Source organism: Trichoderma asperellum, chromosome 2, assembly GCF_020647865.1.
Source record: "Trichoderma asperellum chromosome 2, complete sequence".
Lineage (NCBI taxonomy): Eukaryota > Fungi > Ascomycota > Sordariomycetes > Hypocreales > Hypocreaceae > Trichoderma > Trichoderma asperellum.
The window spans coordinates 371764-387646 of NC_089416.1; the positions used below are offsets into that span (position 1 = coordinate 371764).

General features: G+C 46.6%; 6 protein-coding genes across 8 annotated transcripts; 3 read left to right on the plus strand and 3 right to left on the minus strand.

Annotated features, from left to right (window-relative positions):
- The first annotated feature begins 314 nt into the window (after positions 1-314).
- On the plus strand, positions 315-2828 carry TrAFT101_002432 (uncharacterized protein). 2 transcript variants are annotated; one of them, XM_066126605.1, is made up of 5 exons: positions 315-668; positions 730-1263; positions 1324-1422; positions 1482-2210; positions 2290-2828. In XM_066126605.1, the coding sequence occupies exons 1-5, from the start codon at positions 650-652 to the stop codon at positions 2385-2387; spliced, it is 1479 nt and encodes a 492-aa protein (XP_065982709.1). In that variant the 5' UTR covers positions 315-649; the 3' UTR covers positions 2388-2828. The 2 variants fall into 2 exon arrangements, with proteins under 2 accessions (XP_065982709.1, XP_024763544.1); XM_024907578.2 differs by having other exon boundaries at positions 1482-2828.
- A 922-nt stretch (positions 2829-3750) lies between these two features.
- On the plus strand, positions 3751-6908 carry TrAFT101_002433 (uncharacterized protein). The gene is made up of 3 exons (XM_024899369.2): positions 3751-4803; positions 4856-5851; positions 5909-6908. Exons 1-3 carry the CDS (start codon positions 4105-4107, stop codon positions 6074-6076), a joined length of 1863 nt encoding a protein of 620 aa, XP_024763545.1. The 5' UTR covers positions 3751-4104; the 3' UTR covers positions 6077-6908.
- A 203-nt stretch (positions 6909-7111) lies between these two features.
- TrAFT101_002434 (uncharacterized protein) lies at positions 7112-7923 on the minus strand (the record flags this gene model as incomplete). Its single annotated transcript, XM_066126606.1, has 3 exons — positions 7112-7427; positions 7501-7737; positions 7823-7923. 3 exons carry the CDS (start codon positions 7921-7923, stop codon positions 7112-7114), a joined length of 654 nt encoding a protein of 217 aa, XP_065982710.1.
- A 558-nt stretch (positions 7924-8481) lies between these two features.
- TrAFT101_002435 (uncharacterized protein) lies at positions 8482-9605 on the minus strand (the record flags this gene model as incomplete). The annotated part of the gene is made up of 3 exons (XM_024909467.2): positions 8482-8565; positions 8675-8793; positions 8864-9605. The coding sequence occupies 3 exons, from the start codon at positions 9603-9605 to the stop codon at positions 8482-8484; spliced, it is 945 nt and encodes a 314-aa protein (XP_024763547.2).
- Positions 9606-10596: 991 nt separating this feature from the next.
- On the minus strand, positions 10597-11895 carry TrAFT101_002436 (uncharacterized protein). The gene is made up of 2 exons (XM_066126607.1): positions 11059-11895; positions 10597-10986 (listed from the first exon to the last, which is right to left on the minus strand). Exons 1-2 carry the CDS (start codon positions 11732-11734, stop codon positions 10622-10624), a joined length of 1041 nt encoding a protein of 346 aa, XP_065982711.1. The 5' UTR covers positions 11735-11895; the 3' UTR covers positions 10597-10621.
- Positions 11896-13139: 1244 nt separating this feature from the next.
- On the plus strand, positions 13140-15324 carry TrAFT101_002437 (uncharacterized protein). 2 transcript variants are annotated; one of them, XM_024907579.2, is made up of 3 exons: positions 13140-13227; positions 13297-13735; positions 13801-15324. In XM_024907579.2, exons 2-3 carry the CDS (start codon positions 13552-13554, stop codon positions 15006-15008), a joined length of 1392 nt encoding a protein of 463 aa, XP_024763549.1. In that variant the 5' UTR covers positions 13140-13227; positions 13297-13551; the 3' UTR covers positions 15009-15324. The 2 variants fall into 2 exon arrangements, with proteins under 2 accessions (XP_024763549.1, XP_065982712.1); XM_066126608.1 differs by having other exon boundaries at positions 13297-15324.
- Positions 15325-15883: the final 559 nt, after the last annotated feature.

Below are 15883 nucleotides of genomic sequence, written 5' to 3' on the forward strand. Positions count from 1 at the left end.
CCAAACGCTGACCAACACATGTAACGCTGCACGCTGCTGGATAAAGGCTAGGCGCTTGCATAAGAGGCTATGCAAGGTGAGCAGCTTTGAGTTGTAGGCCCCCCTTAGTCGCAGATACAAACCACACCCGCATCCATGTGTCCAATCAGATCCGATTCAATCCTTGCGATTCCGTGGGTTCCATCGCAGCCTGGCGCGATGGCCCCGCTTGTAGGCCGCCCAGGTACGCGCGAAAAGGGTGTTTATAGCTGCCAAAAAGCCTGACGGCATAGACTAATGAAGTAATTGGTCCTGCAACACGATCCCAAGCAACATTCTACTGAATAGTATGCCTTGTTGTTGGCCAACAAACGCGGCCATCACGGCGATTCGCCTTAGAGCATCAAAAATCACCTATCATAACGCCAAAGAGGAGCTGGATGGCAAGCGATGGTTCTGCAGGATTTTGGGCTGGCTGTTGGCGCAATAGGCATGATGACGACATTGGAATATAAGACGCCTGAGTGTGGGTACTGGTTTGTGAGGAAGAGATATGACAATAAAAGACAGCTTGAGCCTTCTTTGACACTCGAAGCGCCTTCATTATACACAGCAATTCTCAATTTTTCTCAAGAGTAACAATATTCCTCCCACTCAAAGAGTTACGAAAATGCCACCTGCTGCCAACAGTATGAGCCATTTAAACCGAATAAGTCTATCCGTCGTGCTAACTCGACGTCCTTACCCAAGATAGTACATCCAATGGCCAAAAGCCGATTCCTTTACGATCAAAATTCTCTCGTCGCTTTTATGAGCCTATCCTCTTAGAGGTAGCTTTGAAGAAGATTCGACCAACAGTCTTTCAAGTCACTCAGCATGAACCCAACACTATGAATGACAATGCCGATAGTGCAGAGCAGACTTTCAAAAGCTTCATTAACAGGCTTGCCCAAATCTGCGATAATGTGCGCGGTAGTTATGGTGCCACTGTTACCAGCATCGCTGTTCTAGAAGAACCCGAAGGTATCCATTATATCATCGGAGCCAATAACCGAAAGAAGTCGGAATTGAAGGATGTTGAAGACTTTGTAAAGCAGCTACTGAAGATTATTTCAAAGCCTTTGGAGCAGCATGCGAACACGGCCTTGTCAGTGCGCAAAGAAGCTCTGTGGCACGTTTTAAGATTCAACAAACATCGAATCAAATATTACCTTACAAACGCGGTAAATTATTTAGAAGAGTGTATTGAAGACTATAACAGACGACATGCTCAGGCGCCGTTAGGTAAGCCGCCAGAATGCCAGTAACGCTTGACTAACCCTCATGGGAAGCCGTACGATATAGCATCAGACGCAATCAGATTCAGAAAACAGCTTTCTGAGTTAAAAGTGTTACTTGAATTCGAAAAGAATCATGAGCAAAACGAGCTCCACGAGTCACAATGTAAACTATCTTTTTATACTATCAATATCCATGCTCATCACTAACACCGACATATGTAGTCTTTGCTTCATGCGAGAAGGTGTTTTTATTCATCCACCTTAATCAGCGCCTGAACCTTGGAGACTCAATTTCAGAACAAGCAAGAGAAGGCCAGATGAACAGCTCCAAGCCGTGGCTTGAACTACGCCACTTTCTTGGGCGTCTGCATTCGTACCATCTCGCTGTCGAAACGATGTTTCGCGCCCGTAGAATATGGGACCGATTATGGGATGATGTTAATGTGACGGCAATCCCTTCGGCCGCGACAGTTCCACATCCTCTTAATAAAAAGAGACCAAACGCACACGAAATAATGGGTAGGATGACGTCTGCCGAGGAATTGTTGGAAAGATACCGCAGCCGGGCTGCTGAACTACAGCAGCTCGGCCTCGACGAAAAGATATTGGAAGAATGCAATACTTCCTCTCAGACACACATGGTACATGCAGAAGTTCTTGTACTAGATTATGTGCTGGGTTATTTGCGAGACACTGACGACGCTGAATTCTGGAATGGCTGGCGATATATTGGCAGCAGCAAGCCAACATGTCGTCTTTGCAATTATTATTTTATGGCACATCCAAGTGGCGTTCAGGTTCGCGAATCCCACAACAATCTTTATCCTCATTGGCGTGTTCCAGACGTCTTTGACGAAAAAACGATGACCAAAACAGAAAACCACCTACACGCGATCATCGTAAAGACTAGGGCAGATGCGATACGATCGCTCATGTCTCAAACATCGCAAGGTAGGAAGTATGATTCGAATTCATTTTCGGAGATGCCGCCCCCTTTTGGATCTCTCAGAACTGAAACACCGTCAAATAGCGACGTCATTTCCAGATTCTCAAGCCTCAAAATCATCGCAGAAGAGGACGGCCGAGGTGCAAGCAGAGAAAGAGAAGACCAAGAGGAAGAGGATATAACTCCTCTGTTCCGAGGCCGCGCGTCTGTACTTTCCCGCCGTTAGGAGCTCATCTTTTGTTATATCAACTGTTATGGACAGATTGACAGCATCTTTGGTTTCTAGCTTGGGAATCTAGGGGGTACGTTGGAATGAAGAGTTATTCATGTTCATCGAATTAAGCTAGAAAACATGAGATGCGATACATCATGGCGCAACACGTCTTTTAACTACATTATTATTTTTGAACTTGTTGCTGTGCTAAACCTGCTGAAAGATTCCTGCAGAGAATTGAGGCGCGAATTTGGAATCGTGGTGGCATTCGGATATGTCTGCGTGGTGTACGCATGTGATAGATGCCATGGTAGGAAAAGGATAGGAAACAATAAATTCAGACCAAACAACTTTCCCACGGAACACTAGTACTTTCAAGCCTAAATCCCATTTGCATTTTCTACCCGACGCTTATGAAAATGTTCATGGCATCGTGTTCAGTCAATTTAAATCCAAGTACAACAGGAAGACAAATTAATCACTTCACTGCGAATGGAGTTTGCTATTGTTGGTAAAACTGATGATACTCTGCAAGATTATCAGCGTATCAACGGAGTAATGAAGCAGTATAAGTGGCCCTTTGATATTGTGCGCAAAGATCAAAATAGCATATTGCTGGTTTCAGGGCTGCAGTTGAGCCATGCAAGTCAGCCGATTTCGGGTGCGGGGTGATGGCCCGTCCAGCTAATCGAGGTGGAGATGGCTTGATGCGGAGGAGCTGCTCTAATATTGGAAGAGTAACATTACATATTACTGGGTATTACAACAGACCTCGGCAAGGAATCCAGCACCTCGACTAGCCAGTAGCTTAATCCTATAGTCTAGCAGAACGTATAGGGGCTGGGCATACATTAACACGTAACTATGGATGGCGGCGGATCATATAATGTCGGCCATGTTGGGGAGCCTTTCGAATGAATGATTCGCGTTTGTTCTCATCATTAGCACAACGAATCGAAGCACATGTAAGCTGAATGACGTTTAGCTATGTTTTTGATCTATGCATACACAGCTTTGAGAGCGAATGATTTCTAAACATGTGTTGCATCAACGGCAATTGGACGGAGGAGCGAAAACCTGCTGCATGTTTGTGATTCAGGCGTGTCCAGATCCTCTACCCCGCGAAACTCTGTGCCGCTGCGGTATGATCCCGTTGGCTTTACCCATAACGACGATCTCGTAGCCAATAGCCTACAGTTGAAAACTATGATAAATTGAATACTACGATATCGGACGCAAGGGATTTAACCTCCTGGCCACGTGGACGTCATACAACTCATCCGTATAACGCTCATGCTTGTGGTATCGGAAAGTGTCCATGAATGTCACCTCCGCGGGATCTTCACAGCATTATAATGTCCGACTAAGGAAGCTAACCTGATTTCTTCAGCCACATAATGAAGCGAGTTGCTCATAATTTCCAGCACTATAATTAGTTGCCTCACCACATCCACAACAAGGCCACCTCTGTGTTCTAATCATTGAATGGAGCCTGGCTGGGCATTTGCGCGCTTAGTTGTATTACACCTGAAATCGGTTTTGCTATAAAAAATCTAAAACCGTGAATTATACTCCTCTATTTCTCAATCTCCATAAATTGAGGCTGTTAAGTTCCTTTCGGAGATCTGAAAAATTATTCATTTTGCTTCACTAATATCTCGTTCAAGACTTACTGTGCCGGCAAGATGGCCCACGTCGTCACATTATCTACTTTCAAGCAGCCACCAGGCGACGTTTCGGCATTGCAGGCTAGGGCCATTGCAGAGCAATGGGTAAAAGATTTCGAAACCGCTCTTCAAAAAAACAATAGAGATGAGCTGGAAAAGTTATTTGTCAAAGATGCTTGGATGCGCGATTTGCTATCGTTCAGCTGGGACTTTCGCTGCATCCAAAATCGAGAAAATATTGTCTGCTACTTTCAAAATAACCACAATGCTGGCATCAGTGGAATTCATCTTCAAGAGAATGGTGCTTTCCAGCCTAGCTTCCAGGCTCCATGTCCGGGTATACAATGGATTCAGAGCATGTTCGACTTCGAGTCACGTCATGGCCGAGGAAAGGGTACGATTCGGTTGGTGATGGATGGCGAGGATGGAAGTGAATGGAAATGCTACTTGATGCACTTTAGACTTAAAGAACTAAAAGGGCATGAAGAAAAGATTGGACTAAGGCGCCCTGAAAGCTATGTTGATACATCCGATTACAACTGGCAGCAGCGACGGGAGAGGCAGAAGGAGTTTCTGGATGAAGAACCAACGGTTCTAATCGTTGGCGCTGGTCAATCTGGGCTTATACTTGGAGCCAGACTCCAGCAGCTAGGCATTCCATCGTTGATCATTGAGAGGCTGGGCCGCGTTGGCGATACCTGGCGCAACCGCTACAAAGTATGATACAACATTCACATCGTACTCGAATTACCTGCTGACGAATAAGTAGACGCTCTCGACACACGATCCAGTCCACTACTGCCATATGCCATATATTCCTTTCCCTTCTCATTGGCCGATTTTTACGCCCAAGGATAAACTTGCAGATTGGCTGGAAGCATATGCCGGCCTAATGGAGCTAAATGTTTGGTGCAGCACTGAGCTCCAAAATTCATCGTTTGATGAGGCAACAAAATCTTGGTCAGTTACTGTTAAGCGGGCGGATGGTTCAGTCCGTGATCTGAAACCAAAGCATGTTGTTCTTGCGACAGGAAGTTCGGGCGAAGCCCTCATTCCGCATTTCGACGGCATTGAAAACTTTAAAGGTACTGTCTACCATGCGAGCAAGCATAAAGATGCTTCAGCGCATTCCGATCTCTCAAACAAACGCGTGGTGGTCGTCGGCGCTGGGAATTCGTCTCACGATATTTGCCAGAATTTCTACAAAGCTGGCGCCGGATCGGTCACTATGCTTCAACGCGGCGGTACATATGTTTTGTCTGCGAAAAAGGGTCTCTTCATGCTATTTAAGGGAACGTATGAAGAAGGCGGGCCACCAACTGATGAATGTGATGTCATGGCCCAAAGCATGCCAATTCCCATTTCATTTGCTTTTTCCACTCTCCTCACACAGGCTATCAGAAACGTCGAAAAAGAAACCCAAGAGGGGCTAGCCAAGGCTGGATTCCAGCTTGATTACGGAGAAGGTGGTGGCGGTCTCTTCCGTAAATACCTTACTCTTGGAGGCGGCTATTACATCGACGTCGGATGCAGCCAGCTTATCATAGATGGAAAGGTCAAAGTGAAGTCGAATCCAGGGGGGATCAAATCATTCACGCCAGATGGACTCCTTCTTGCAGACGGATCTGAGTTGAAGGCCGAAATAGTGGTTCTAGCGACAGGTTATCAGACAATGCGCAGCACGGCAAAGAGTCTTTTCGGAGACAAAGTTGCCTCACGACTAGGAAATGGTTGGGGTGTCGATGAAGAAGGTGAAATGGATTCGGTAAGACCTTAACAGCCTGTGATGAAGACGCATTTGATCTAACTTGCCCTCTTATAGATTTGGAGATATAGTGGACATCCCAACTTTTGGTTCATGGGTGGCAATCTCGCTTTAGGCCGAGGATTCTCACAACTACTGGCGCTGCAAATTAAAGCGAGCGAGTTGGGAATTTATGAAACACCAGGAACCCAAAACATAAGCAACGGCGTACAAAATGGAGCGTAGGTTGTAGATGTATAGGATGCTAGCTAGTCCATGCAATTCCTTGTCTGGGTGCTGACAGCTTAGCATTGTGCAGAATTTGCAATAGTATAAGATTTTGCAAAATGAGCACACTCTTTAGTCTTTGAAATACCGCAATGCTTAGCTTGAGGTAAACATGGGAAAGAGCTGCATAGAGAATATTGCTTACAATATAAGAATCTGTCCGTCATCACTTAATGAATAGAGTCATATTGGCAACACTCCTGAGATTAAAAACACCCAGCACTTTTGAGCTCCTGGGCCTTCAATACGGCCTGGATATTGGAGCTACTCGGAGCAAGCTGTCTGTCCTCGGTATGGCAGTGGTCTCAGCGCCTTGAAAAGGGGGATGCGGAGATATCTCAAGACTGGATTCGCGATATAATTGCTTGGTCAAAATTATGCCCCGTTTAATTCTTGCTTGGTCGTTTCGCAGCTGACGCATCAAAAATACTCGTGAATATCAATCTTGACGGCAGTCTCACAATCAGGGGTAGCCTACCGATAGAGATAGATATACTATAGTGTTATATGCCAAGGTCTAATTCTTTGATGCGTTAAATAATATAGCTACAAGGAGATGCGTTCAATCATCATCTATGCGTCTATTTTCCGTATTCGCTAATATGAAGTCCACAGTCGAGCATTTCTTGCGGCAACAGCGTCTCCTGAACTGGCGCAGCTCAACACTCTCTTTGTGGGCCATTTGCGCAATGATTTTATTGACAAAAAACTCGCTGATGAATAGGCGCCTCAATATTATCTTAAATGCTGCACAAGTATAGAGTCAGTCTGTATCGGTCGTGTATGTCGGCTTCTTGCAGTATTCTGCCACTTGGAATATCTGTCGTCGAATACATGTATATATATCAAGCGCCAAGGAATTATGCGTTTGTTAAGTGGAATCTTCGGTAGATCCAAATAGTTGATTGAGATAATTTGGAGATGAAATAGTCGTTGTCTCATTAAAGTCGTCTCTATAAATGCAAGTTTTTCTTCCTAGAAGCCCATGTGCCATCATAGATCTGGAACAGGGTTGACCTTCTTAATCACCTTCGCTGGTGAGCCAACGGCAACAGAAAAGTCAGGAATCGACTTTGTGACAATGCTTCCTGCGCCTATCGTGCACCCCTTTCCAATCGTCACGCCTGGCATAATGGTGGTATTGCCGCCTATCCAGCAATCGTCTCCAATAGTGACACTGCCGCCATACTCGATTCCGTTGCGACGCGACTGCACATCAGTCTCGTGTGTGGCGCCGAATATTGAAACGAAGGGACCGAATAGGACGCGGTTGCCGATCGTGACCATGCCGCAATCGAGAATAACAAGGCTGAATTCGTAAAGACACTTTTTGTCAGCCTCTACCAGCGAAACGACGCTTGCTCACCATGCGGTTGACGTACTTGAAGTTGGCGTAGAAGTTGTCTCCGATGGAGGTGTTGCACCCGTAATCTATGTTGAATGGCGTCTCAATGAACGGGTTTGATCCGATTTTGCCGAGTGCTTCATTCAAAATCTTCTCTCTTTCGGCAACCAGAGAGTCATTCGTGGCGTCGTCGGGGAAATAAGAGTTGTATCTGTGGATAAGCTTTCGAGCCCGAAATCTCCCCTCAACTAGCTCCGGGGCCTGAGAATTGTAACTGAAATGCAGATCAAGTTGGTCAGAAGTTAGACATCAGATATAGAGTCATTGGGCGACGGCGAGAGGGTTAAGAAATTATTTACAGCATTCCTGATATCATTTTCTCGTAATCCTCACACCACGGGATGTTGGTGAGAGACTTGGCGTGCTCAATCGCAGCCGGATCCTTTTCTTTACTGGCCATGGCGATGTGATGATGAGGGTGACTAATCGGACGTGGTAGAGTTGCAAAGGAGGGGAAGAAATGGTCCTCAGACGAGAAAGTAGCCTCCGTACTAATATACCAAAAAGAACTATCTTGTGCCAGCGATAACAAACGTGTTCAGAGTCAGTCCATGGTCTTTGCCCGAGGGCCTCAGCGGCGGGGCATTGGAGCCAGTCAGCAGCACCCTTTTTTCACCCCTCTCATACACGTTACTATTTAGGATGCCATGGTGAAAATGGATCTAGAAATTGGATGTTGATGGCGTCCGAAGAACAACCGCTAAAAGGGAGGCTACCGCGAGTCGGGATAGTACTGCACACTACTATGTATAAGCCTGCTTTCGGGAATACCATCTCAGCTTCGGCCGATCCGGTGCGACGGTGGGGAGTTTCAGCGACGCTATTACACGAAGCATGAAGTGCTCAGTGCGGTATGAACCTGGTAAATTGCGCTATTTCGCCGGCTATATTCCATACCTCGCACTGACAGCTTTACTGCTAAGCCCGTATCATCCCTCGGTGAGCCACCAGCGAATCGCTATACACGAGCCAGCTCAACAGCTCGCCGGGCTGCGCGCCCAAAATCAGACTCGACATGGAGGCCCAGTCTAGCATCCGCGAGCTGTCATTATGCGCCACGAGTTAGCAGTGGTCATTTGTCACAAAAGTGCGGTGTGAAACAAGGGGGGCCATCTCAGCCTGGACCAATCTGCTGGTACAAGTGCACTCACCAGCTTCAATCCCTCTGCCGAGTTAGTTCCCTGGAGCCGGACGACAAGTGGAACCGACACGGTCATCTCCTGCGCGGCTCCAATGATAGATTCGGCAATCATGTCACACCTAGTGATGCCTTCACAGTGTCAGCTCAGCCCTGGTAACATGGACTATCGGGGCCCTCAGCCGGATCCTCTTCTCCTCACCTCCGTATATGTTAATTAGCATGGCTCTTACCCGCTCGTCTCCCATAACGATGCCAAACGCTTGTATCATTGTCTCCTTAGTTGCTTGGCCCCCAGCATCTAAGAAATTAGCACTGGTGCCCCCATGAAGCCCAATAGCATCGTTTGTCGCCATCGCGAGTCCTGCTCCATTCACAATGTTTCCAATGTTGCCATTCATTTTAATATATACCAAGTTGTGCTTTTCGGCATTCACTTCATCTTCCACCTCCTGACTCGTGTCACGCAGGAGGAAAATATCAGGCTGTCGCTTTGCTGCATCATCGTCTATGACAAGACTGGCATCAAGGGATGCAAATAACCCATTTTCTAGTCTTGCAAGAGGGGCTATTTCCAATAGCGTCGCATCTTTTTCCCGAAAGATGCCATACATGTTCGTCAACATGTCATCTAGGTTTGTCACTTGATCACCTGCAACACCCAGAAACTCGGATATTTGAATAACTAAATCTCTGGTTATACCTTGAGAGAAACCAAACGTGAAGGTGGAGCTCTTCTGGGAATCCTTTTGAATCAAAATTTCCTCGGTGTCAGTATTGTCGTCTTGCTTGGAAATGATGATTGCAGGACAGTAGTTTTCTCGGTCAATGGTCATTGTTAAATGCCATAGCTCTTGATGTGCCATGACTTCAGATACCAAAATATGATTAACGGTGATAGATTGGTGACTGATGCCATCAGAAACCACTCGACGGTTAAGCATTCTACCGGCCATACTCATTCCTTGCTCGGGATCATGAACTTTCTGGCTTCCCCCTCTTAGCCCATCCTCAAAGGAGAGGCTGTCTTTGTGTCCCCATAGAACTTGTGCTTGTAAAATACAGCTTCCCCCTAAACTCTTTACAGCATCTCGAGCTTCAAGGGGCGTACGCGCCACTACTCCACGAGGGACCAGAACTCCAGACTAGGGATTTCATGTTAGCGTTGATTGATAGACCTAGACGAAGTTGACGCACTGCTCTGAGCAAGTCTTGCGTTTGAGAACTATGCAAAGTGAGCCGTCTCAGTTGTATTTTAGATGAAGACTAAGAATCATTAGTATGTGCCACGTCAAGAATTAGTTTATCTGATTGAATCCTGCAAGAACGCAGGCAGTTGTATATATGATACCAGACCTTTGGCGTTGATCGAGTCAGCACCCCCGCACGGGTTGCCCAGGCAAGGGAAAATATCATGGGGGCAGCCCTTTATGTAAAGAAGCAGCAGAGTACAAAAATTCCTTTTAGAAGTAATCAATTATCTGAAGGAAATGATGAGAATATGTCATGCGTCCGAGATTCAAGAGTTCTTCCATTACTTCACATGATGTATAGCTTCTAAATAAAGGGCCCTGGCGCAAGTAGCCGACGTTAGCTACATTTTCTAGCCTAGAATCTACTTAGCCGGACACAGTGTCCGTACCCGCAGTGCAGCCAAATTATTTATACGAAACTTTGCGATCTGCATTTCATTGACATACACACGTGGTGCTATCAACTAAGCTTTGAGACTTGATATAGAGGTATAGCTGTGGTTGGTAATTTATATAGAGTGCAGCAGAATCAAATGATGAAATAGGGGAGCTTAATTCAGGGAGGCACATGCAAGTGGAATAGGAGTAAAAGACGAAGAAAAGGGGGGTGCCATAGCTCCGTTAAACAATGTCCATGAGTCAGAAATTCCATTTTGATGCTTAATGTAAAGGGAGTATCATTCACAATTCTAGAATGCCTAGTCAGTTTATATCTTTTTGATTATAGAAGCTTTCATGATAACATTCCCATCCTTCTCTGCAACTACATCAAACACTCGACTAGAATTCGTCGCGTTTATATCTACCGTCCGAATTCGGTATTCCTCTCCTCCATAAACAGGTGACATTGCCCGGTAGATAATCTCATCTGGCCCTGCGCCCTCTCCGTGAATATCTCTCCAATAGTCCAACAAATTGATAACATTCAGGGGCCCGTGGACAACAATACCAGGGTGGCCCTCTGCGGTACGAGTCCAGTCTTCGTTGTAATGGATTTTGTGGCCGTTAAATGTAAGGGCTGAAAATCGAAAAAGGCCAACTGGAGACCAAGACAGCTTGCGTATGGGAAAAGCTTGTGGCAAAAGAATTAGCCACAGTAAGCATCATATAAGCACGTCCCTGAGAGAGACGTCGGAATACTCACCACTGCTGTCATTTATTACATCAGAGACAGATGATGGAGCTAGGATATTGCCGTCGATTCTTCTAAGCGCTACGCCCCCCTGAGGATTAGAAGATAACATTGGCCTAAAAACCCACGACCTTTTGTCGACAAGTGCCAGGCCCCTTGATCCATGAATCTTCTTTTCTACTTCAACGAGTACCATCTCGCCCGCGGATCTGCTCGTCTTCGCAACCGCACTGATCAACTTTGTGTGCTCTTCTGCTTCCTCTCCAACCCTCAAGGGGTTACTTTTATCAAACTTCATATGGCCACCTGCCCACATCCTCCTTGTGAACGGGGCGGGCGCATTGAAAGTGCGGTCACTTCCGTCAGCACCCAGTTGACTCTCAAGCTCCATTGGTGTAAAATAGACAAGATGGTGTGCTGAAGGAATCGGTGTGCCTGCGGGAACGTTCATCCTGCTTATGTCGTGGCCATTAAGGACTGGTCGACCAAGCATCACCGCCAGTTGTTGTAGCTGATTTGAATCGATGAACTGGCTCCGCTTTGTGACTTTGTTTGCAAACTGATCCATCATATAAGACGCTGCTTCTGTGGCCGTCTTGATCTGGGGAGCTGATGTCGTCGATGCGTAGCGAGCTGTTTGTAAGAGCAGCTGCGTTACGGGCCTCGCTCTGCGCTCTAGTCCTCTCATGCTGATAATCGGTCCAGCAACGCAATCAAGCCTTTCTTAATTACAAGTGAATGTTAACAAAATGAAATGACAGCTCCAATGTATAAGATGTGTGCCACTTCTGTCACAAGAACGTCACGATATCCCGCTCCCCAGTAGCTCACAGCCTCAACTTTGTGTCACAATTCGATAACTCGGCTATTTGATTTTCTCAAGATGCCGACTATAATCTGGAGTTCAGCTAGTTTACAACGCGCTTACAGTGGCTGGTAGGCCACTAACAGCAACTATTGGCTGCTTAAAATCATACTGGCTAATTGCGCTGTGTCCCCTAGGGTTGGGGTCCTTACTCCGTGCGTACAACTATATAACTATACGGAGTACCCTGGCATCTTCTGCCGAGAATCCGCAAGCTCGGTACATATCATAAGCTTGATGGGAATGCTTCATTTATTTGCATGGGAAGAGCCGCCTGCTGCCAATTTGACAAATCTATCAAACTAAGGCCGTTAGTCTGGTAAAAGGAGGTTGAATTAGCTCAACACCCCTGCCCATAGACATGCATTGTCTCCTCTACTCTCTCTACGGCCTTTATGGCGTAATATTTGCTCAAGTGCAAAACTACCACTGCAGGGCTTCACTAATTGGCCTGTCAGGTGTCATGTGTCGTTCTTGACATTGAATAAGGAGACGGCATGCCCGCAAGCACAGACGTTGAACGTGGAGATAATGCTACGACGCGTGGCAGCGCTTTTGCAACTGCATGTAGCAATATGTACGCTGCGGCATATTTAGCGGCATCCGGTAGCCAGATCGCACGCTACATTTTGGGAAAAACTTACGCAGCCCCAGCAAGCGAGAGCTCGTGCAGGCAGATCTAATTTAGCCCGGCCACTTGGACCAGTCACCGCTGGATCTAGAACCTTGCAGACAGCGGAGTACGGAGTAAGAATTGCAACAGCCGCAGCATCCCGAGTGAAAGATGCTTGACATCACCAATCCTGCGGCCTGATAGAATGGGGGCCATCTAATAAGGGCGATAATGATAAATAAAAGGAACAGCCATTGGCTTGCTTTCAATGTTAGTGCGAGTGGCATATGGGTTCCGTGTAATTGGTACTAGACTGTTGTCACACGAGGCAGCGGTTGACTTACAGCTACCTCTTTCGTACATGCCCGAGCAGCTACGTGCATCACAAGCTTCCATTTCATACGGCGCCCTAGCTGTACCGAAAACACATGTATCAAATGTAGAATAGTATCCCGAAACTGAAAAGGCATTAGGTACTCATGCATACAGCGCCCAATGTTAGTGGTGTCTCGTCTTGGCATTTCCATTCACGGCTGCTATATCACGAATTAAATGCAACGTCTAATCCGACAAGAACATATTCAAATCCCCTCAACGAAGATGTAACGGCCGGACATTTTCCGGATGCACCTAGAACTCCAAGCTCTTCCAACAGAAAGGACCTCGCTGCGTTTTTGGAGACTTCCGCTTTGGGCAACTAGTCGTATGTGTTGCACAAGACATTCCTCTTAAAGGAAACGCCTTATTTGCAATGGCTAATACAGCAAGTTAGGTAAACTCACGAAGAGGCAACTATGAACCTGCTATAAACATCATGGAGTCGCTTCATCGATATGTTGAAGCCCCCCATCAGTGTAAAAGCGCCGGGCTGCGATGTCGGACTGCTGACGCACGTGGCTCTGTAGATCTCGGCATACCATACTAAAGTCAAAAAGAAACTGTTTTGCTACAGGTCATGACTCTCCAAGCTTCTCAAAAATTGTAAACTCGCCATTTACCCATACGCTGCTGATTTTGATGACACAATATGGCCAATTCTGTTGCCGGCGACGATCATGAGCTGAGTCGCATCCATACAAACGACGAGCACGGCCGTGGAGAGAATTCTAGAAATCCGGCACAGGTTGAGCAAACGCTGCCTCCGGCAGACTATGGTCGCCGTGCATATCTCGCCCTTGCATGTTGTACAGCTGCTCAAGCTCCTATTTGGGGTACTTCTTCAATTCCTTCGAGGAATAAACAATAAGGTGTGTTGAACATTGACATAATTTGATAGGGTACTCTGTCTCTTTTGGCATCTTTCAAGAGTATTACAGCAATCCCGATCATGGGATAGATGCGTCTCCTGGAGCCATCGCCACCGTCGGATCCATGCAAATGGGCATTATGTATTTGCTGATGCCCGTCGCATTCGTGATTCTCAGCAGGTATCCATATCTACGACGATGGTGCGGTCCTTTGGGGCTCGTCGTCACCGTTGCAAGCCTGTCTGCCTCTGCTTTTGTAAGCAGCATCGCAGGATTGATCGCCACACAAGGCGCCCTCTATTCCATTGGCTGCGGCCTGCTTTTCAGCCCCATTTCCCTCTACATGGACGAATGGTTTATCGAACGCAAATCCCTGGCCTATGGAATTATGTGGAGTGGTAAGTCCTTGGTGGGTGTGGCGATGCCGTTCCTCTTCAATGCCTTGCTGCGAAGGGTCGGGCTCCGTGCAACAATCCTTTCTTGGGCGATAGCTTCCACGCTGTTGACATTGCCGACTCTTTTCTTTCTTAAACCGCGCATTCCACTGTCTACTGTGTCTCGCGCCCGGCCGCTCTCATTCGCCTTTCTCCGCCATACTTCGTTTTGGATGATGCAGTTCGGCATAGTCGTTCAATCTCTTGGATATCTCATGCCAAGCACATATGTGGCTTCATATGCATCGGCTATTGGTCTATCTTCTGTTACCGGTCCCATCTTGCTTGCACTCTTCTCCACGGCTTCGGTGCCTGGGTCATTAGTCCATGGCATGCTGGGCGATAGACTGTCTGCGACTAAACTAATTCTCCTTTCATCTTTCGGCAGTGCTATTCCTGTCTTTCTCCTGTGGGGTCTCGGTCGCCATCTCAGCACCATGGTTGTTTTCGTTGTCCTATACGGCTTTTTCGCCGGTGGGTTCAGCTCTACCTGGTCTAGTATGACCCAAGAAATTAGAAAAGATGATCGAGCTGCAGAAACTTCTCTGGTTTTTGGTCTCCTCATGGGCGGTCGTGGCGTGGGCTATGTAATGTCAGGCCCCGTGTCTGGCTCTCTTTTGTCTATAAAGGATCTGCTCACAGAGGAGCCGTTGGGGTATGCCACCAAGTATGGACCTATGATTCTCTGCACTGGAATTACGGCTATTTTGGGAGCATGGGCGCCGTTATGGAAGGCTGCGAGAACAACAGGCAGGGTGACCCTCACAACTTGCTCGCGCTTATTTATTAGTACTTCGCGATGAAGGATATGACAAGTTTGCGATGGCAAACTCGGAGAGGATGGTCTAAAGGTAGATATACCTTGTAGGTCGGGAGCGACAATATCCGACTGCATTTCCTTTGGCGATATCATCATCCCAGAGTAGCGTGAACTTGTGTGTGAAGAAGAAAGAGAAGAGTATATGGCTCAAGATGGGATAATAAGTTACATCATATAGAATAACACCCAGCTACCAATTGGTTTACATTTCAAAGCGAATGTTAAAGAGCATACGATGTTTAGTAACAGTAATACGGCCAATTGTGACGCAGAAATGCTTAAATATAGGTTCAGTGGCCCATACTATCTGCAGTCTCATACGATACTACACAGTTCGCAGCTCATTAGCTCGCCGCACAAGTCGTCACACATCACTTAGATTAGACTCCGATTTTGACTCATTCTAGACGTAGGCAATTTTGCAATGGCTCCCAAGAGAACCCTTTGGTGTTTCCTCACCTCCGCTCGTCACCCCCAAAGGCAAGAGAGGCAAGAGATTAGCCAAGTGGATTGCATTCCTTCACCAACTTTGAGCAACATCTGCAGCAATATTCTTCAATTAGTAGAAATAGTAGCTGTTATAGAAGAACTAGAGGCAGCAGCAGCGAAAGATGATGAAGGGGTGCTAGCACCGGCAATCGATGTTACTCGCCAGATTGAGGCTACATCTATTTACGTGCGCGATAAGGATTCCTCTCTTACGCTCATTGCCCCGAGCTCGAGTTTCAAGACTGAAGGACAGACCATTTTCCTCCTTCTTTTTTTTTTTCTTCGATTCTTTATATTTCATGATGAAGATGCTACGGTCTCCATGCAAGTCTACTTACATTTGAATAATCCGTAGGTACTTGGACCTGT